General features: G+C 37.8%; 2 protein-coding genes across 2 annotated transcripts in view; both read right to left on the bottom strand.

Moving 5' to 3' along the window:
• Positions 1 to 21,869, bottom strand: part of FREM1 (FRAS1 related extracellular matrix 1) — a 132,589-nt gene that overhangs the window by 65,276 nt on the left and 45,444 nt on the right. Inside the window, exons 13-18 of the mRNA XM_057722279.1 lie at positions 19,521 to 19,729; positions 16,750 to 16,843; positions 12,915 to 13,167; positions 8,218 to 8,412; positions 6,946 to 7,131; positions 1,162 to 1,358 (exon numbers count right to left, since the gene is read on the bottom strand). Of these exons, the coding sequence (XP_057578262.1) occupies positions 1,162 to 1,358; positions 6,946 to 7,131; positions 8,218 to 8,412; positions 12,915 to 13,167; positions 16,750 to 16,843; positions 19,521 to 19,729 (1,134 nt within the window). The remainder of the gene's footprint in view (positions 1 to 1,161; positions 1,359 to 6,945; positions 7,132 to 8,217; positions 8,413 to 12,914; positions 13,168 to 16,749; positions 16,844 to 19,520; positions 19,730 to 21,869) is intronic.
• Positions 16,104 to 16,430, bottom strand: LOC130845287 (ubiquitin-like protein FUBI). Its single transcript, XM_057722280.1, has one exon. It carries the CDS (start codon positions 16,428 to 16,430, stop codon positions 16,104 to 16,106), a length of 327 nt encoding a protein of 108 aa, XP_057578263.1.

Here is a 21,869-nt window from a genome sequence, read left to right as displayed (position 1 = left end):
AGATGAGGAAACAGAAACACAGAGAGAAATAACTTACCTAGGCCCCTACAACTAGTAAACAGCAACACCACGTCCCTCTTACTCCAAAGCCTGTGCTCATTCTTTTAATCAGGATATGCTATGCATATTGTCTGGATTAAATAATTGTATAAAAATTAGAATTGTTTAAAAAGGATTATATGCTGATATGAAAAGATTTACAATATATGTAATTAAAGTTCTTTTTTTTAAGTAGAGAGTAGGGTATAGTATGATCCCTGATTTGTAGGTTAAAACATACAGAAAATTCACATATATACATACATATTACTGGCATGTGCACAAATTATTTCTGTGGGAATGAATTACTAAAAGTTCAGTTGATGGGGAGTGACTATGGGTAGAGGCTGTTGAAGAGGGAGAACTGCATATCTCACTGTGCATGTTTCTCAACATTCTAACTTGTTTATCCATATATATTTATGATCAACTTTTTAAGATGACAGTTGCCTCAGCCGTGATATGCTGGGCCATTTTAACTATATGTCTGAATCTTTAAATAAAACAAACATTATTACATAATATAAACAATTTTTTAAACTGCATAAAAATAATGCTCCAAATTGTATTTTTTCATTTCATATATCTTTATAAATAGCTGTATAAAAAAGATGCCTGTCATTTGTGATTTAAGATTCCTTGCTATTATAGCCATGGTTAAGAGGGCACTCTGGAATCAGATCACCTCGGTCCAAATCCGCTATGTGCCACTTACTCCCGAGCTCTGCGACCTTGGCCATTACTTTAACCTCTTATGCCTCATTTTTGCAGTTATGAAATGGCAATAGTAATGCCATCACTCTAAAAGCCTACTGTGAGGACTCAATAAGAATACACGTAAAGGGTTTGGAATAGTACCTATAACCTAGTAAGCACTCCGTTCTATACATATGCAACTATAATTGTAACCATTTGCTATATGTTAGCAATTTTGTTATCATTACTAACATCATTAATAGAAAATTTTTCAAGTGATTGCATTAAATAACATATATTACCGCCTGTCCTACTCCTCATCAACTTAATGTGTCAAGTGCACATTGACTAACGTAAATGGGCTAGGTGAAAATAAAAATTAGAAAGTGATAGAAGAGAAATTGAAAATTCTGATATCTTTCTTACAGTAATATTCTGCACTATAAAATCAGGAGCTTCATCATTTGTGGGGTTGATTATGATGTAAAATGGTATCTCCAAGGAGCGTTGCTTCCCATCGGTGACATACACCATGAACCGGTCAGCCGTTGGTTCCATCCTCAGATGCCTGGACTGCACATAATTAACGTGTAAAGCCTTCATGTCTCTCCACTGAAATGAAGCTAGGGCACACCAAGGAGGAGTAGGTAAATAAGAAAAACATTTTTTTCCAAGCTACTGGTCCTTAGCAGAGCAAATAAGATATCATAGCAGTTGACCTAAGAATCAGCTATCAGGGGTTGCTATAATCACTATAACTATCAACATAAAAACAGATATCCATAAATTATAAGGGAGAATTAAAATTTGCATGGAGAACAGAAGGGCAATAAGTGCTAACTAGGATGTGTAGGGACTTCATGATCATTCTTTATGTGCTTGGAATGAATGTCAGAGAGACCTTCCCTTGATTAAAACCAGTGCTCCTGTGTGAGCATTTCTTACACTTGAACAAGAAAGGAACCATCTCTTTCTTATAAAGGCAAAATAGGAGTCCATAAATCATCTGCCTACTTGACTACATATCAAGCAACTGGTAGGAATGAGTGGAATTAACTGACCTGCTATTTTGTTATTCTGATATTGCCTTAAATCAAAAGATAAAAATGCTCTATATTGTGTATGAGTCACAGGAGAAACTGCAATAAACTTTAATGCAATTAATCTTTCTTCAACTTTATTGAGATATAATTCACATATTTTGTTAGTTTAAGGTGTATGATGTATTGATTTGATACGTGCATATACTACAAAGTGTTTATCACAATAAGATTAATTAACATATCATTCACCTCATATAATTACTATTTTGCTGTTGTCATTATGATCAGAACATCAAAGCTCTACTCTCAGAGCAACTTTCAAGAGTATAATAAGCATAGTTAATTACAGTCATCACGCTGTACCTTGGACACCCAGAATTTAGTCATTTTATAACTGAAAGTTTGTGGCCTTCAACCAACATCTCCTGCATCCCCTCACCCTTACCCTAAGCCCCTGGCAACCACTACTCTACTCTGTTTCTATGAGTTCAATATTTTTAGATCCCACATATAAATGAGACCGTGCAGTATTGATCTTTCTCTGTCCAATGAATTTCACTTACAATAATGCTCTCAACGTCCATCCATGTTGTTGAGAATGGCAGCATTTCTTTCTTTCTCATGGCTGAATAACATCCTACTGTGTATATATACCACATTTTCTTTGTCCATTCACACATCAATGGACACCTAGGTTGTTTCCATATATTAGCTATTATGAATAATGCTGTAATGAACATGGGAGTACAGATATGTCTTTCATATCCTGTTTTCATTTTCCTTGGATATATACCCAGAAGTGGAATTGCTGGCTCATACGAAAATTCTATTTTTAATTTTTTGAGGATCTTCCATAGTGATTGTATCAATTTACATTCCCATCTAACAGTGCACCGGGGTTTCCTTTTCTCCACATCCTCACCAGCATTTATTATCTCTTGACATTTTTTTTTTTTTAAACAGAGGCACTTTTTATTTTTTTTTTATTTTTTTTAATTTATTTTTTTAATTTATTTTATTTATTTATTGGCTGCATTGGGTCTTCGCTGCTGCACATGGGCCCTCTCCAGTTGCTGTGAGCAGGGGCCACTCTCCATTGCGGTGCACAGGCTCCCCACTGTAGTGGCCTCTCCCGTTGTGGAGCACGGGCCCAGGCACTTGGGCTTCAGCAGCTGCGGCACATGGGCTCAACAGTTGTGGCTCACGGGCTCTAGAGCACAGGCTTAATAGTTGTGGCACACAGGCCCAGCCGCTCCACGGCATGTGGAATCCTCCCTGGGCAGGGCTCGAACCCGTGTCCCCCGCATTGGCAGGCAGATTCCTCACCACTGCGCCACCTAGGAAGTCCTCTCTTGATATTTTGATAACAGCCATTCTAACAGGTGGGAGATAATATATTGTGCTTTTAACTGGCATTTCTCTGATGATTAGTGATGCTGAACACCTTATCATGTACCTGTTCCGCCATTTGCATGTCTTCTCTGAGAAATGTCTATTCAAGTCCTTTGCCCATTTTTTAATCAGATTGTTTGGGCCTTTTGCATTGAGTTATATGAGTAATTTATACATTTTTGATATTAATCTCCTATCAGATATATGGTTTGCAAATATTTTCTCCCTTTCTATGGATAACTTTTTCATTTTGTTGATTGTTTCCATTCCTGTGCAGAAGTATGTTAATTTAATGCAGTCCCACTTGTTGATTTTTGTTTTTCTGCCTTTGCTTTTGGTGTTAAATTCAAAAAATCATCATTAAGACCCATGTCAAGGAGCTTACTGTCTATTTTTTCTTCCAGGAGTTTTATGGTTTCATGTCTTATGTTCAAGTCTTTAATCCATTTTGAGCTAATTTTTGCTGTGTTGTAAGATAGTGGTCCAGTTTCATTCTTTTGCATGTGGTTGTCCATTTTTCCCAACACCACTTCTTGAAGAGACTGTACTCTGCTCATTGTATATTCTTGGCTCCTTTGTTAAAACTTAATTGACCTTATATGCATTGGTTTATTTCTGGGTTCTCTATTCTGTTCTGTTGATCTATGTGCTTGTTTTTATACTAACACTATACTTCTTTGACTCTGATACCTTTATAACAATAACTTGAAATCAGGAGGTGAGATGACTCCAGCTTTGTTCTTCTTTCTCAAGATTGCTTTGCCTACCTGAGGTCTTTTGTGGTTCCATACAAATTTTAGGATTGTTTGTTCTATTTCTCTAAAAAAATGCCATTGGGATTTTGATAGGGATTGTGCAATCTACAGATAGCTTTGGACAGTATGGACATTTTTAACAATATTAACACTCTCAATCCATGAACATGGGATGTCTTTCCACTTGTTTGTTTCTTATTCAATTTCTTTCATCAAGACATCAATTTGATGTCTTATGGTTCTTGGTATATAAATCTTTCACTTCCTTGGTTAAAATTATTCCTAAGTATTTTATTGTTTTTGATGCTATTATAAATGAGATTCCTTTCTCTATTTCTTTTTCAGGTAGTTTATTGTTCATGTATAGGAATACAACTGATTTTTGTATGTTGATTTTGTACCCTGAAACTTTATTGAATTTGTTGATTAGTTCTAACAGTTTCTGGTGAACCCTTTAGGAATTTCTATATATAATATCATATCATCAGCAAACAGAAACATTTTACTTCTTCCTTTCTGATTTAGATGCCCTTTATTTCTTTTTCTTGCCTAATTGCTTTGGCTATGACTTTCAGTACTATACTGAATAGGCGTGATGAGGGTGGGCACCTCTGTCTTGTTCCTGATCTTGGAAAATTTTCAACCTTTCACTATTGAGTATGATGCCAGCTGTGGGTTTTTCACATACAGCCTCTATTATGTTGAGGTATGTTCCTTCTATACACAATTTGCTGAGAATTTTTATCATAAAAGGATGCTGAAATCTGTCAAATATTTTTTCTGTACCTATAGAGGTGATCATAGGATTTTTGTCTTTCATTCTATCACTGTGGTGTATCACTTTTATTGATTTGCATATATTGAACTATCCTTGCATCACAGGTATAAATCCCACTTGATCATGGTGTGTGATCCTTTTAATGTGCTGTTGAATTTGGTCTGTTAATGTTTTGTGGAGAATTTTTGCATCTATATTCATCAAAGATATTGATCTGTAGTTTTCTTGCAGTACCTTTATCTGGCTTTGGATTCAGGGTAATACTAGCCTTGTAAAATGAGTTTGGAAGTGTTCCCTCCTCTTCCATTTTTTGGAAGAGTTTGAGAAAAATTAGTGTTAATTCTTCTTTAAGTGTTTGGTAAAAATTACCTGTGAAGTCATCTGATCTTGGGCTTTTCTTTGTTGGAAGGTTTTGGATTACTGATTAAATCTATTTACTTATTATTGGTCTGTTCAGATTTTTAATTTCTTCATGATTCAGACTTGGCAAGTTTTATGTTCCTATGTTGTCCAATTTATTGGTGTATAATTGTTCACAGTAGTTTCTTATGATCATTTGTATTTGTATCAGTTGTAATGTTTCCTCCTCCATTTCAGATTTTATTTACTTGAATTCTCTTTTTTTCTTAAGTCTAGCTAAAAGTTTGCCAGTTTCATCTTTAAAAAAATCAACTCAGTTTCATTACTCTCTTCTATTGTTCTGTTCTCTATTTGATTCTGCTCTGATCTTTGTTATTGCCTTGTTTCTGCTAAATTTGGGCTTAGTTTGTTCTTATTTTTCTACTTCTAGTTTACTTTTTTAATGTAGTATTTATCAGTATAAAACTTTCCTCATAGCACTGCTTTTGCTGCATCTCATATACTTTGGTGTGTTGCTTCCATTTTTATTTAAGATTCTTAAATTTCTTTTTTAAATTTAATCTTTGACCCAGTGGTTGTTCAGGAGTGTTGTTTAATTGTCACATATTTGTGAATCTTCCAGTTACCTCCTGTTATTGATTTTAATTTCATACTATTATGGTAAAAAAAAAAAAGATACTTGGTGCAATTTCAATTTTTGTAATTGCTGAGACTTATTTTGTGACTCATCATATGTTCTATCCTGGAGAATGTTTCATGTGCATTTGAGAAGAATGTGTATTCTGTTTTTGTTGGATGGAATGTACATATATGTCTGTTAGGTTCATTTGATCTAGCATATAGTTCAAGTCTAATGTTTCCTTATTGATTTTCCATCTGGATGATTTACCCATTGTTGAAAATGGGGTTCTGAAGTCCCTACCATTACTGTATCATTGTGTATTATCCTCTTCAAATCTGTTAGTATCTGCTTAATATATTTAGGTGCTCCAATGTTGGGTGCGTATACATTTACAACTATTATATCCTCTTGATGAAATAACACTTTATCATTATATAATGACATTCTTTGTCTCTTGTTACAGTTTTGACTTAAAGTTTATTTTGTCTGTTATAAGTATATCTACCTTTGCTCTCTTTTAGTTTCCATTTGCATGGGATATCTTTTTCCATCCCCTCGTTTTAACCCTATTTGTGTCCTTGAAGCTGAAGTGAGTTTCTTGTAGGAAGCATATAGTTGGGTCTTTTTTTTCTATCCATTCTGTCACTCTTTTAATGCAACTAATCTTAAACCCAGCTTCTCTCATATTTAAGAAGGATATGCCCCAAAAGGTGCTTAGAGAATAATTTAAAGTGTTGCCTTTGGACAATTTTGTTTTTGGTGTCTGTTTTTGTCTTGGTTGTTTTCTTTTTGCCTGAAATACCAGAGCTATTTAAGTATCTGAGACACATTTTGGTTTCAAAACTGTCATTACTTTCAATATTTCCATGATTTGTTTAGTAATCTTTTCTGCCCATATCTTTTAAAAGCACTAAAAAACTGTGAGAATGAGACCAGTGAGTTCCATCAGATTTATTCTATCACAGTATTCTATGTTGCTATGAGAGCCTTTAAAAACATTTTTCTTCAATATTTATACTTACATTTTTCATAAGTGAAATTTCCATTTATTTTGAAGAAAACTCCCATACATGAGGAAATTTAAAATGAAAAATTAGAATGAAAAACAATAATACTCAAAAGTATCAGCAATAATAATTCCTTGAATGTATATAGTACTTTGAACATTTTTGAAGTCCTAATCCAGTTATTAAACATAATTTAACCAATTAGAGTCACAAACATAGGCTAATTATTGCTGGACATGAAGCAATGACTTACTTATGCTGATGCCCATATTGCTTTTTTCAAAACCTGCAGAAGGGAGTGTGTTTTCAAGGTAGCCAAACTGGGGAGGAGAAACCAAAACAAATTCCAAGTCATCTGCTGCAGTGTCAGGGTCAGTGGCAGACAAATGGTTAATAGTAAGCGCTGCTGAGAAACCCTCATCTACAACAAACAGGGTACCTGCATACAAATAATAACACAATTATGACTTAACATGAAATCCTCTAATCAGAATAGTGAGGACAAAAGGGAGTGATTGAAATTCCAATTCAGAGAGACCTCCTACATGCAAATATACTTCCATGGGAGATGTTCATTTCCTTTGGCCTAACACTACTTACAGTGAAAATATTCAGGGGTAATGGGTGGGATTTAATTTGACTTAACGGAATTATATTTTTTCTTGTATAAGCAAGCCAGACAATAATGGAAAGACAGAAGAAATACTAAATGCTCCAGTACAGCCCTTTAGTCATTCTCAAGGAACTCTGATTTCCCTTGTGTCTCTATAGAAGTGACAAATGAAAATAAGAATCGCAAACTGTTTTAATGATAAGCCACTAAATGTGGTTTATGCACTCTTCAAGATCAGTTGTTACCTCTGTTTGTCAGAGCGTTAATTGCCTGAGAACCATTATGAATTGCTCGTAACAAACATTTTTTCATGCCTTGGTGCTTAATTATTCTGTAGGGATAATGCTTCCTTTCCAGAACATTGATTGGGAAAGAGTTTGCAAATTACAATAACATTCATACATTTGCTTGCATTTTATTTTCTGAGAGACAGAACATATACACAATGCCTATGAAGAGAGGACTTTCTAAAAAGCAAATAAGGTTAAGTATATATAAATGGTCTCGCTGGTATACTCATTCTATTCTAATAGAAATTATTATGGATAAAATAAATTACTGTCTCTACAGCAGGCAAATGATATTTTCCCAAGTGAAATAAAACCAGAATATCTAAGGATTACAATGCTGTCTTCATTCCAAAGTGTGTGTGTGTGCGTGCACACACACACACATATATACTTGCATTCTCTCTCCATATGGATTTATCTAAATTTTTAAACAAGGAAATTCTTTTGCCTTATAATCTTTTATAGATCTGAGGCTTCCACAGATTTGTACTGAGGCAATTATTGGAGGCAATTCTGTATGGTGGTTTTCTATTTTGACTACAAGTAAAGTGCATCATTTCACTGGACCATGGGTATGACACTAGGTGAAACAATAGAACTTGAAGAGAAAAAACATTGTCACCTATTGTAATCAAAGGTGATTGGTTGTCCACTGGATGCACTGTGATGTTGAGATCATACACTGGAAAGGACTCACGAAGAGGAACAGATGGGTGAGGTCCATTGTAACAACAGCCATTCACAAAAGGCCCAGCCCCTGTGTCCGAAACCACCAACGTAATGGTGTCAAAACAAGGCACAAGGCCAATCTCGCCACCTGGAAGACACAACTAGAGCTGAAACCTGGCTTTTAAAAAAACATAGAATACCATGATGAAATCCACGCACACCTCCTCTACAAGCATAGAATGTCAAGGACAGGAACTTATGTGGCTAAAATGTAAAACTCAATTTTATCACTATGAAATTAGTCATGAAAATAATGCAAAAATGCTTGCCCATCTGCCAGCCATCTATCACCATATGGAAGGCAAAACAGGGCTAACAAGGGTCCCACAGTTCATAAATGAACAAGGGAGAGACACAAAACTTGACTCATGATGGCTTTGCTCTTCTCTCATAATTATTAGTGTTAGGACCAACCTCAGGGAGAACAGAAGGCACCCTGGTACCTCTGGTAATTGTCTTCCCATTTGCATTAACCACCTTAAATGAACAACCATTCACTACAGAAGAATCAGAATAGGTGAAATACAAAGATAATCCACAGTTTTGTGATTTGTTTCAATATTTTCCTAATTACTCATTAGCCAAGATGTTAGCAAAACAGCAACAGCACATGGAAAAGAAGTGGCATTTATTTTCATTTTCTTTTTACTCTTTAGAGCTTACATCTATGGGATTCAAAATGGCCCCAACTTAGGAAGTGAGAGGAAGAAGGAAGAAAATGTCAGGACTAGATAGTTTACCAGTAAACAGGACAGTCTGCTCTTAGATTACTAACTAACAGCACAGAGGAGGGAATGATTGCTGTCCAGGGGACAGAAAAGTTCTGCAGATGAGCTTTTGATAATTCTTATGCATTACCCTGAAAGTGCCAAGAGGGAAGCAATTATGTTTGAAGTTTTGATGAGTCTGGGACACAAAAAATCAGGGATGTCATCTCTTTTCACAAGACGCATTGGTCAAATCTACAGAGCATTGTGCTTGGCATTATTCTACCTGTTTAAAAAAATGACAAGAAAAAGCTCGACATGATCTTAGTAAACAACCAAATGAGTAAAGGATGAGAAAATTGGACTTATTTTTTTTAAAAAAAGTGAAGTTGAGAGAGTTAGAATTAAACGATCAGTCTTCAACTTTAGGAAAATTAAAAAAAAAAAGACACCTCTCATCTATTCATATTTATAAAAAATAAATTGACATAAAGCTTATTTATTCATCATTCACTTGATAAATATATATATTTAATGCCAATTATGTGAAAACTAGTATTCTGGGTGCCCCAGCAGAGAAAAAGGCATGCTGAAATGTTGAAAATGTCAAAAGACAGTTCAAAAGAATGTCAAATGTCCAAAGACCTACTATGTGTCAGGAGCTGACACAGTCTAATAGTAGAAAAAGAAATGCAGTTTGCTTAGAATATCACAGATGTGTGTATGTATTCAATGGAACCAAATGAAATTGCTACTATTAAGGCATTTTTTACCTATTAAATAGAAAATTCATCTGTCTCAGCCTGATTACGTACCAGGAGCTGAGGGTGAATGAGGATGACAGTATTGGCTGATGATGGCATGGGAGGCAGGGCACACATGCCAGAGAAAGTCAGAGAAGTCTTTCCAAATGGCCTCGCTGGCTTTGTACTGAGCATTAAAGGACGAGTAATTTATAAAGCAGGTAAGGCAGAGAACTGGGAGATGGGAGAGAGGACGTGTAGGGAGAGGGAGGAGGAGGAGAAATGGAAAGATCATTCTAGGGAATGAAGACAGTTTAATCAAAACGGCAAACAGTACATTCAGTAACTGTAATTTCAATATAACGGAAGCATAGGGTACATTTACAGAAAGAGCTGGCAAAGTTGGCTGAGTGTTAAGCCACAAAAAAGGCTACAACATGGGTGGAAGAATTCTTTACCTTGAAATGAAATACAGTCTAAAGATATGATTTATACTTAAAAGGGTTAACTGTATTGCTGTTTGAAAGAAAATTTTTGAATGACCTCATTTAATGTTTGGAGAATAGCAAATTAATAATCTAATTTTATATCATAAAATATTCAATTAGTAAAACATGTTTACAATAATTTTATAACATTTAATAAATATTTTAATAAACATTTTAGGTGATAATCTAAATGAAAAAGGAATCTACAAAACTGCACATACAACATGATGGCAACTATCTTAAAAGTTATGATTAGAAAAACAAAAATATTGTAATACTGAAATGTTAACAGTGATTATCTCTGAAAGGTAAATACGGTGATTTTTCAAAACTTCATTATATATATTTTCAAGTTCTCTGCAATGAGCATGTACTATTTTCATCATCATAGAAATAAGATAAAATGAATCAATCAATAAAAAAATAATGATGTTACAATTGTTCTCTGGTGATCTTTATAAACAATGTATGGAGGCAAGAGCAGGGCCACTGAAACTTTAGATCCTGCAGTACTGAGGTTCTCTTTACTCAACCTAGAAGAGCACTAAATTACTACCAATTGAGTAATTGAGTGAACATTACAAGAAAACATAACATTCAAACATCAAAATATTTTTTTCAATACAGTATTTCTATTAATTTAACATAACAAGAAAAGTCTATCTGAAATAATTTGCCCCAATGTCCTACTAGGTCTTCAGAAAAAAATGTATTAAAACTCTCTTCTATGGCTACCACACTAGAATAGAGTTATACGCATGTACACCTGGAACAAGGCACAGGAAGACAAGACAGATTCACCGCTAATTTATCTATGCTGCGTGAGCCAGCCAAAGATGTTAAAGTTATGTAATAAACAATAATCATTGGCCTTTGGATCACTTTTATGCTAATCTGAGATCTACTGGGGAAATTTAAAAGAAACACCTAATGTGAACTCTTGAGAGACAGTGAGAGACATCAAACAAGTGGACTAAGCTCCTCAGGACAAGGAAAGAGCCAGCGAAACCTTTCCTAAGACTTAACATAGAGAAGAAGGTAAGGAGATACCACTTAAAGAAAAAAGATGTGTCGTGGAGTGATTAAGAACTAGTATCCCAATAAATCAGTTTTGCAAAGTACACATAAAAATATTTCAAAATGTGTTCTTCCATGTCCAAATTAATCTTTAGCTATCTCAATCCCCCTCCTTGAATTCCCTCCCACCTCACTGCTTGTATTCTTTCTCTCTCTCTCTGTCTCTTCAAATTAGAAAATGATTTGAATTCTGATATCTCTTCTTTCCTGTATCACTCCCCTGACCTCCCACATCCACTCATACTTCCCCCATGGAATTTCCAGGTTAGAGAGGCATGTGGATGAATAAACGTGAAACTGTAATGGCGTGTAATAAAAGTTAGTTAGAGGAAGTAGATGGTATTATTAATGAGGAAGTTCCCCCAACCCAAAAATATCAGAAGATGTGGGAGGGGTGGTGATGTGATGAGGGGCAGATGTGTCACACTGTCATCTTTACATAGGAATGGGTCTGTCTTACTCCTTTAAATCAACAGGCCTTCATATTAGGGTCTGGGTTATATTCCTTCGTAAAGACACAGTGTCTACTACTGTGCCTTGCAGATATTGGATGTTGAATTAACATCTTCTTTATGTGAACATTTTACGTAAGGAACAAATGCCATCTGGATAACAATATAATGCAATGCCAGAAATGTAACTACGGTGCTAATAAACAAGCATTTATGATATCTCTAATCTGTGTCCACCACTGTCATGTGCTGTGGACAAGTTACACAAAAGTGTAAGACACCATCTTTGCCTTCCAAGAACTCAAAGGGCAGACCAGTTACTTCTTAGGAGCTGGCTGATAACCAGGAAAGTTTTAAAATTAGTTATTTTCTTAGGGAGCTTACTTCAGGCATTTCTGTTATGATTTATGGAGCCAGAAGCTGAGATGGTGAAACAGTCTTCTTCAAACTGACCAAAACGGGAATGAGGACACGCCAGGGTGAATTAAAGGTCTAGGGACTTCCCTGGTGGCACAGGGGTTAAGAATCCGCCTGCCAATGCAGGGGACAGGGGTTCAATCCCTAGTCTGGGAAGATCCCACATGCCTCTGAGCAACTAAGCCTGGGTGCCACAACTACTAAGCCTGCGCTCTAGAGCCCGTGAGCCACAATTACTGAGCCTGCACACCACAACTACTGAAGCCCGTGCGCCTAGAACCTGTGCTCCGCAACAAGAGAAGTCACTGCACTGAGAAGCCCGCGCAACACTATGAAGAGTAACCCCCACTCTCCACAACCAGAGGAGACCCGCGTGCAGCAACAAAGACCCAAAGCAGCCAAGAAATAAATAAGTAAATTTATAAAAAAAAAACTGAAGGTCTATGTGGAAGCATTGGGAACACAGCAGCAATAACACCTGCTCTTTCTCAACTCCATGAAATTCACTCCATTACTGAGATCAAGAAATACTTCTCAACATGGTGCTCATACTTGAAAAATGGGGTATGGGCCACTGCTGCTGCTCTTGTAATGGAAGCAAGCAGTAAGACTGTTAGATTATCAGAGCCCACAGCAAGGAGTGGGCTAAGGTTCTGTCCTGCTGCTGCATCCCCACACTTGGACTAGTCACAGGACTGTCACTTACCTGTGTGTCTGTACGTCACAGCCCCTGCCATAACATCTCCCTGAGAGAACTGATGTGCCGTGACCCCGGCTCTCCTCACCGTCCCATGCTGAGGTTCTCGAACAACCACAAACATCAGTTTCACGTCATCACTGTCCACATCAGTAGCAAAAACATATTCAGAGGTGATGACCACCTCTTCGCCCTCTGAGCAATACAGCATAGGGAGGAGGTCCACTTTTAGGACCGGTGGCTCATCATTTACGGGGAACACCTAAGCAGGAAAAAAAATCATATTATCAAGAAAAAGAAAGCAATGACAAATTGCACAACTGGTAACTCATAGCTCATAATTGAAATGAAAGGCATTTTCAATCTTCCAGACACGTGAAACAATAGCCATGGAATTTGGCCAAGACATCTGTATCTTTTAACTTTCCTCATATGAACCATCTTTCAAGAAATGAGCCACATGATAGACATTTTAGGTAGGAATGGGAGAGTATGGTTATGGTTTGGGACTCAAAGCTCTCGTTTGTTTCTAGACAGACAAAATATAAATGTAATATAAAGCATCCTTCACCCAAGCCCCTATCCTCCTTCGTTAAATCCACACATATAATAGAGGAAATCTAGTCCTTGTGGTCTGAGCATTTACATTTACCACATCAAAGTTATTTATATTTCAAATTACTTGGTGAATACAAAGCTTTCCTCTGCTGTCAACTTCCTGCCACCCAGGAAGTTTCTCTGGACTTATAACAAGCAGCAGCTGCATTTCAAACATTTTGAGTTAAATCTAAAACTCCATAACCATTAAAACAATGCCAGTTTTCAACTTGATAAAATGTTCTTCTCTCACTGTAATGAAAATAAAAGTCCACGTAGAAAGAGGAAAAAAAGCAACACTGAATCACACTGCCCAAATTTTAAAAGATTTTGTAGAAATTTGAAAGTGTCTTCTAAACAGCAATGAAGGACAGTCCCCCTCTGAGTTCACAACCACAACTTGGTGTGTGCTGCACATTTATTTATCAAGTCTGGCCTGTGAATAGCCTCAATCCTACATTTCCTTCCCCAATGTGATCTTTTTGAAATATGGCTTTCATCAAGTCATCACCCTGTGGGAACCTTCGACAGCTTCCCAGAGCTTCTCCTAGCATGTCTTTGGCTTCACCTCATGCTGTGGGGTGCCTTCGCCACTCCTCTCCATTTCTACCTGCAAGACACTGTGTTCCACACACATCAGGTCTGTGCACCATCGTTGCATCCTCTCTCTGTCCCTTGCCTGGTATGTTCTCCCCTAGCTCTTTGCTTGGCTACCTCCTCCTTCAGGTTACGTATGGACTCCTCAGGAAAACTTCCTGACAACTCAAACTCACTTAGAAACTTCCATTGTTTACTCTCTTTTGGTACCCTGTTTACTTATAGAACACATCCACATTTCAACTAATTATTTCGGTAATAATCTGTTTAAAGTCTGCCTTCATCCCTTGCCCATAATCTCTAAAAGAAGAGGAACTTGATCTTCTTCACCATCACAGCCCAAGCATTTAGCATAGGACCTGGCATATAGAAGGCACCTATTAAGTATTTATGGGATAAATGAATGAACTAATGTAGCTATGTAAGTATGCCCTGGTTACCTTGCTATTTAAACAGACTAACAACGCTACAACAAATACACATGAAATTAATGCTGACGCTTTCCTTTAACAGATAGAGGGATGGGATGATGAACCCAGGCTTATACATTTAATTAAAGGTAGAAAAAGTATGCAATATTCTATTCCATTTTCTATTGGCTTATTAGGGAACAATATTTTTGTTCAAGTCCTGTGAGTGGATTCAGTGAAGGCTCTCTTTATTATCATTCTTGACTCCATCTGATCAATCTCAACAACACAGTCTTGACAATCATCTTGCAGCAGTTCACAAAATAGCCTCAGCTTTCAAATGCATAAAAAGTCCAAAGGCAATAGAATTAAAAACATTCCTCCTGGATGAAAAAAAAAATCATACATAATTGTCCAAAATTTACCTGAACCTCTGACTGCCTTTTAAAGACCGTGCCCTTTTGTCTAAAAAGTAACAATAAAGAGATTCTTTCCCCCAAACGCACTGCTTATTGTCATTAATAAGAAGATGGTCGTGGACAGAAGATAGAATTGGGATTTTCACCAGAAATTTGCTTTTTGGGAAAAAAAAAAAGTAACTCAGAAAAGCTTTCTTTGTATGTAAAAGTCTGCCAATAAAGAAAACTCTCCTTTTCGAAGCTGAAATAAGATACTGCTTTTCATCTAGATACAAGATCATCAAGGGGAAAAATGAAAGGAAGGGGCTGTGCGTTGTGACTGGCACGGATGAGTGCTCAGGAAATGTTAGCAAGCGAGGTAATTACAAGCACCTGTTAATTTAGATCTTGGCGGTGGGGAGGAGGAAAGAACGCTGAGTACCAGACTGGAGATGTCTACACCATCAAGGTAATGGCTTTGGACAAGTCACTGAAACTTCTCAGACCTTTGCTATAAAATGGGGACGATTCTTTTCCTGTGCACGTCTTAAAACACCAGATGGATGTGATCATCATTAATTATTAACTGTAAAATATCTTACAAACATTATTGTGACCATTAATAACAATGTCATACCACAGGATCGGACAAACTTGAAACAGAAATAGAATTTGGTACAGTAAGAAAAATTAGTGGGTCTTCGGGAAGCAGGGTAAGTCTTCTGCAGATCTTCCTTTGTCACTAACTATAAACATCTGCAAATCCTGTGAGTTATGCTTCTGGACTTGGGTGGTCACTCGACGGAGAAACTCAAGGGTTCCCATCAGACCTTTGAGCATGTACTCGACTTTTATGTGCAGATTTCCCTTCATTTGTCAAAAGGGGGAAATAATCATCCCAAACAGGCCAGGGGTATATAGTACAGGAATTGCACATACAGATGTGGCTCCTTGCACATAACAGGGAAAACCCCTGTGATGCTGGCCTAACCTGCCCAACTGCTAAATAAATACTTCTGAGTGTTGCTGCTCAAAAATATGAGAAATAATTTATACATGGAACCAATTTTTTTTTTTTTTGATTGGGCTATGTGGCTTTATTAGAGAAAGCCAAGATTACAAAGGACTTAAGAGTTGGCACTGGGGCCCTTCTTCTTGCCAAAGGTGGGCACAACATTGACAAAGCACCAGCTGTACTACATATGCCTCTTGGCCTGGCCTATCTTCTTCTTCTCTTGTTTGGCCACTTTGGGAATCTGACCTCTTACTTTCCCGGCACGGGCCAGGGAAGCATGGACTTTACCTCCAATCACGCAGTCAGCTACTTTCAGAGTGCTCAGAGCCTCCACCCCACGCTGGCCCAGGGTAGCCTCAACCTCTAGAGGCGTGCCTGCCAGAAGCAGGACTTGATCTTCTGGCGCAATGCCCTCCAACAAAGCTACATGAGCCTTGATTTGAGCGACCACCTCCTGGCCGGTCACCTTGAGAGTGTGTAGCTTCTGGGTGCAGACAAAGAGCTGCATGTTGGCGACGGAACCGCGGATACCGCTGCTGCTACCGCGAAGATGGAGTCGAGAAAGAGCCAATTGCTTTTTAAATTAAGTCCCTGGGTTTGAGGCCAGAGTAGTTCTACCTTTAAATGGATTGGCACAAGAAACTCATATGTCCATTTCACCAATATAACTTTGCTCTCTATTTCCTGTCCTGACGCATTCCAAGATGTAAGCAGACAACTTCTTGCTTTCGGAGTCCATGTGCTTCAATCTCCATCAAAGACCCCAAGAGGCTTCCAAACTAGAAGCTTTGTTTATATATGAACCAGGGAGGAAACTTACTACGTACCTCAATGTATAGCACACATTCTGCTGCATTTGTGCCATCTGTGACCTCCAGTAGTATGTCATCCTGAAGCACCTCAGATCCATCATGCTGATACCTGTGGGGATGAGAGTTGTCAGTAAGCTCTCAGGGCTGCTGTGAGAGTGCCCTGAGATTCCTGTTGCAAGAGCTTTTCCATGGTTTTGGCCATATGTTCGATAAATAAATAAATAACCAAATAATAAATACATAACCAGCATAAATACCCAGCATAATCATGAAGTCACATATGTAACCACTCAAGTATCCTTGAATGTAAAACTGCTCCAGTGTTGTATGCATTCACAATGTGTCCCCAAATCAAAAAGGCAGCCCTTCAAGTTGTCACTGTAACAATGGGAACCAGTGGGTTTACTTATACGAAACACTGCCTGGGGCAACGGGGACACTGAGACTGAACAGTGACAGATAAAGTGGGACAGTGAGTGGATTTTGGTGATTCTCCTTCCTCCCCCACTTTTTTTTAATTAATCAATTTATTGGCTGCATTGTGTCTTCATTGCTGTGCACAGGCTTTCTCTAGTTGAGGAGAGCAGGGGTTACTCTTCCTTGCACTGCCCGGGTTTCTCATGGTGGTGGCTTCTCTTGTTGCAGAACACGGGCTCTAGGCACGCGGACTTCAGTAGTTGTGGTGCACGGGCTTAGTTGCTCCACAACATATGGGACCTTCCCGGTGCATGGATCGAATCCAAGTCCCCTGCATTGGCAGGCAGATTCTTAAGCACTGCACCACCAGGGAAGTCCCTTCCCCACTTTTAAGGCTGATCCTTCTGCCTATGCTCTGCATTGATTCAGCTCTACCCTAAAACTTCACCCATGGATTATTCACTGCCTCTCTCCTGCCATTTTCCCCTTGCCATTGACTAGCTCTTTTCCTCGCAACCTATAAAGATTCTTGAATTTCTTCAGACTACTTTTTTCTCGGTCTAGACTCGACCCTATTTTCTTTTAATTCTCAGTCAAGTTTCTTAAAGGAATTGTCTAATTCTAGACTTTGCATTTACTCTCCAGTCCACTGTAGTGATGTATAGTAAGTTTGAAATAATTATTGAATTAAGCCAAAATTTTAGCTTATCAATGATCTGTTCAAGATACCAGTTCTGGAAATAAGTTCTAGAAATGAAATTAAAAGTTGCATTAAAAGTAGCACTGTATATTGAACATATATAATGTTTACCTATGAAAAAATTCCAGGGCTCAAAGGTGTTTTACTCGGGACCAGACTCACCCATACACTAGCTAGGGATTCAAGCCTGGGTTTTGATTCCAGTGGTGGAGAAAGCCCACCTCGTATCCCCAGTTTCCCTCCCAAAACTGCTTCCTATGCTTTATTTTGTCATGCTCCCTGATATCTTCATCAAAAATAGATTGATATGTGACAGCGTGCCAATTCAAATGTATTTTACCGTGCTAATAACCCTAAAAGGGACACATGGGTCTAGAAGTACACACCTGAAGGCATGGCTGTGGAATCAAACAGAACTTCTTTCAAAATCAGACTCCTCCACACACTAGCTAAGTGACCTTAACCTCTTCATGCCTTAGTTAATTCAACTATAATATGAGAACAGAACCATCTCTCTTGTCAGGTTTGATTGCTGTGAAGTTTAATGAAAACAACATAATTGTTAGCCTCTAGAAGAATGCTTGAACTGTATGTGCTGGCAAATACCGGTACTTTTTTTTCTACCCATTTTTCGTTCCCTAGTAAGAATTACCTAAACAGAGCTCTCTTTCTAACAGGTAGGAAAGAGCTGAGACCTTGGGTGGGGTGGGGGGGGAGGAAATTTTAATGAGGATAAGAGTGGTGAAAAGAGTTTAAGATATTGGATACTGTAAATGAAACAGTATAACTAAATTGTTGGATGAAAATGATCTTCCTGTACACAAATCCTCTTTCCCTTGTCAATTTCCAAATGTGGAACTAAGCCTTTAATGCCTAATACTTTCTACTATGCTTTATCAAAAAGGCCAAAATTCCACGTATAACTTGAACTTGTACAAGTGAGAAATTAACCGGTATGTTTACCTACCTGACCATTGCTTTTGAGTATCTTGCATTTTTTGACAGAGAAGGTGTTTTACCTGATTTTAAAGAAAACATTTCTTACATAACTGCATTAGGTAGAAGAAATAAAAGTTTTCAAGGTGAGGGGAACTACTATAGTCCTACTATAGGACAATGAGGCTGGAATTACTCCACCCCTGACTGTAAGAGACCCAAGTACTATTTCATGTCCTACCTACCCAACCTACCCTACATGTTTGCCTGCAAATCCCCTCCCCAGTAGAATGCATTAAAAATTTATACTAAAGACATTGATCAACAGAATGCTATCCCAGGTTTCCAGGGTTATGAAATTGGCTTTTCTTAAAACCAAGTTCAATTATGTATATTAGCCTTATAGATTATTTCAGACTCTATTCATCTAGTTTGATTGTTACCCCTTGTGATATGTGCAGGTGCAGCAAATTTAATATTCATGGTAATTAAATTTTTGTTGTTCAAATAGTCACAACATCATTCCCACCGGTACAGCAAGCCAGAGGGAAAGAAAATGTCTGGAGGGAAAATTGAAGGATTGCCATTTCTAATTTTCAACTGACCCTTGAAAAGTATTAGGTGACACGTTGCTATCCCCTGAAAGAAATGGACAAATTTCTTATACCGCCTCACAATTAATTCAGATGGGAGCCAAAGCATGTAAAACAAAGAAGCCAGGAAATGTTCTAACCTAACTTTTAAGGCCTGGAGTTCTCCCCAAGAAAACGTGGTCCCCATATTTAGAGGCAATCCATTCAGCTCCACCCTTCCATACTGAGGCTGTCTCTGCAAGGAGAGGTGGATGTTGTCCAGTTTGGTGTCCACGTCGGAGACCAGGACATGCTCTGTGCTGATGACACACTGACCTCCCTCAGCCACTCTCACAGGGCTGGTAAATACCTAGAAAGAAGAAAGGAAACATTTAAAGACTTGTTCTATGAGGTGTACCTGAAGACAGAGCTCTTGAAATCAAGAGAAAACTTCCAGCACCATCTTCACATGTCAACCAAACTTTCAAGAATGTGCTAAAGGGCACAAGTTCATAGCTGAACATTTTGGCTGAAAAATATTTTTTACTAAATGCTTCCATTTCTAAACATTGATGGACACAAAGAAACAAGGCAGATCTAGAAACCTGAAAGCATCTACGTTTCATTGATCTCAGACCCTACAGAGTAGAAGCAGCAAACAGATTTATCATCAGTGGTGCTAAATTGAGAAAATAATAACATTCCTCATCATGTTCACAGCTACCATTGCTCAGCACATATGTACCTTAATCTACAAAATGAACAAGACCTATATCAAGTTCCCCTAGAGAAAGAATCCATCTCTTTTTACACCCTACAAAATGAACAAGACCTATACCAAGTTCCCCTAGAGAAAGAATCCATCTCTTTTTACACCCTAAAAATTCTTAAAGACTTGGGAAACTGATTGGAGCTTTTAAGCATCAGAGTAGTGAGTGTTTTAGAGATGGAAGTAGAACAGGGAAATTGAAGACGGGAAATTGAAGATATCATAGGAAATAGATTTATTCAAGCATTAGACTTAAACATTTAAGCCACAAAGATAATTTTCTTTAATAGAAAAACCCACCACTCAATAAAAATTCACTTGAAAGTAAAAAGCAAGTTAGAAAGGCTTGGGATATTTTATCAGCACATTGAGAGTTGGCAAGAAGTGTCCCATGGTCAAACACATCTAGAAAATAGTCATATACAATATCTTCACTTTGGAGGTTTATTCAATGCTCTGAGACCCTACAGTAGGAAAATATGCTAACTTTCTTTAACCCATTATTTTCTCAAATTTGAATTTTGAGAAGCAAAAACAAGCAGATACAATTGGGCTTCTTAGTCATGGGCTCTGAAAGGCTCCTCACAAATAGTCTGGACTGAGTGCTCTGCTAATGTGAGGAAGGACACAATGCTCCCCAAGGAAGCAGTTCCTTTCTTCAGTGTAGCTGCCACTCCTAGAAAGGACAGCACTCCCCAAGGAAAGAGGGTAAAGAGGGAGGACGGAGAAATGGGCAGAGGGAAGAGAAGTGAGCAAGAAATCACAGCCTCCACTCAGAGCCCTGCTCCCTGGGACAGCTGCCTTGTATTCTTAAATAAACGACTTCTGCCAGCAAAGGAAAACATAAAGTAAGAGCCTTTTCTCCCTACAACCACTCATCCCCACCTTTCCCAAGTGCCTTACTCTCATTTTGCCATGCCTACATTTTCACTGTTTGTAGGAGAAAAATAAAAGGAGCTGTTATTTAAAGAGGATTATTAACAATGAAACATGGTCCATGTCTGCCAGCCTCATTTTGTCCCGAGTTGCATCAAAGTAATATCCAAGGTGCTGTTTCAAGGAATATACTTTGCCTCATTAGGTGATTATTAAATATATATGTATTTTAGGACAACTTTCAAGAACTGAAAGCATAAGGCTAATTTGCCCCCACTCACTAACCATTCACTTTTCAGTCCCTGTCTGAACCCAGTGCTTGGGTTTCTGGAACTTCAAGTCAGCACAGTATCAAGATCCCCTAGTGGTTATCCCTCAGCCCGGTGATCTGTGGGTTTTCACATGGGAACCCCTCCCATGTCTATATTCACTGAAGCAACTCATTTAATTTTATTTCTATTATTCTCAGTTCTCTGTGGTACTATTTAATTTGTCCCGTACACTGTAGAAAAAGACAGAAGCCACTATGCCTCTTGAGCCCCAAGTCCTCATAACGATTCCATCTACCTTCAAATGATGGAGCTAACTATTCACTTCACCCTTCCTGGTTTTTTTGACAGATCATCTTTCTCTAGCAAGAGGCCAGATAGCTTTGCATAAAAAACTATTTCTCTGTGATTGTTCTAGAAAATTCATCAGCTTCTTTAGATGCTCGGCTATTTCAGGGCATGTATCTCATACACAGTAAAGGATGGTCTGAATAAGGTCTAATGAAATTGACAGACATTCTAAATCATTTTTTAAACAGGGAATGTAATCTGGTCCCTAACAGGAAAGGAGGCAAAGAATATAGTTTAGATTCTTT

This window comes from Hippopotamus amphibius, chromosome 2 (assembly GCF_030028045.1).
Source record: "Hippopotamus amphibius kiboko isolate mHipAmp2 chromosome 2, mHipAmp2.hap2, whole genome shotgun sequence".
NCBI lineage: Eukaryota > Metazoa > Chordata > Mammalia > Artiodactyla > Hippopotamidae > Hippopotamus > Hippopotamus amphibius.
The sequence above is the reverse complement of the archived record's forward strand: the minus strand, read 5'-3'. Positions and strand labels throughout refer to the sequence as shown.

Excerpts from the sequence above, each read along its gene's own strand:
- LOC130845287 (XM_057722280.1), bottom strand. The coding sequence starts at position 16,430 with ATGCAGCTCTTTGTCTGCACCCAGAAGCTACACACTCTCAAGGTGACC.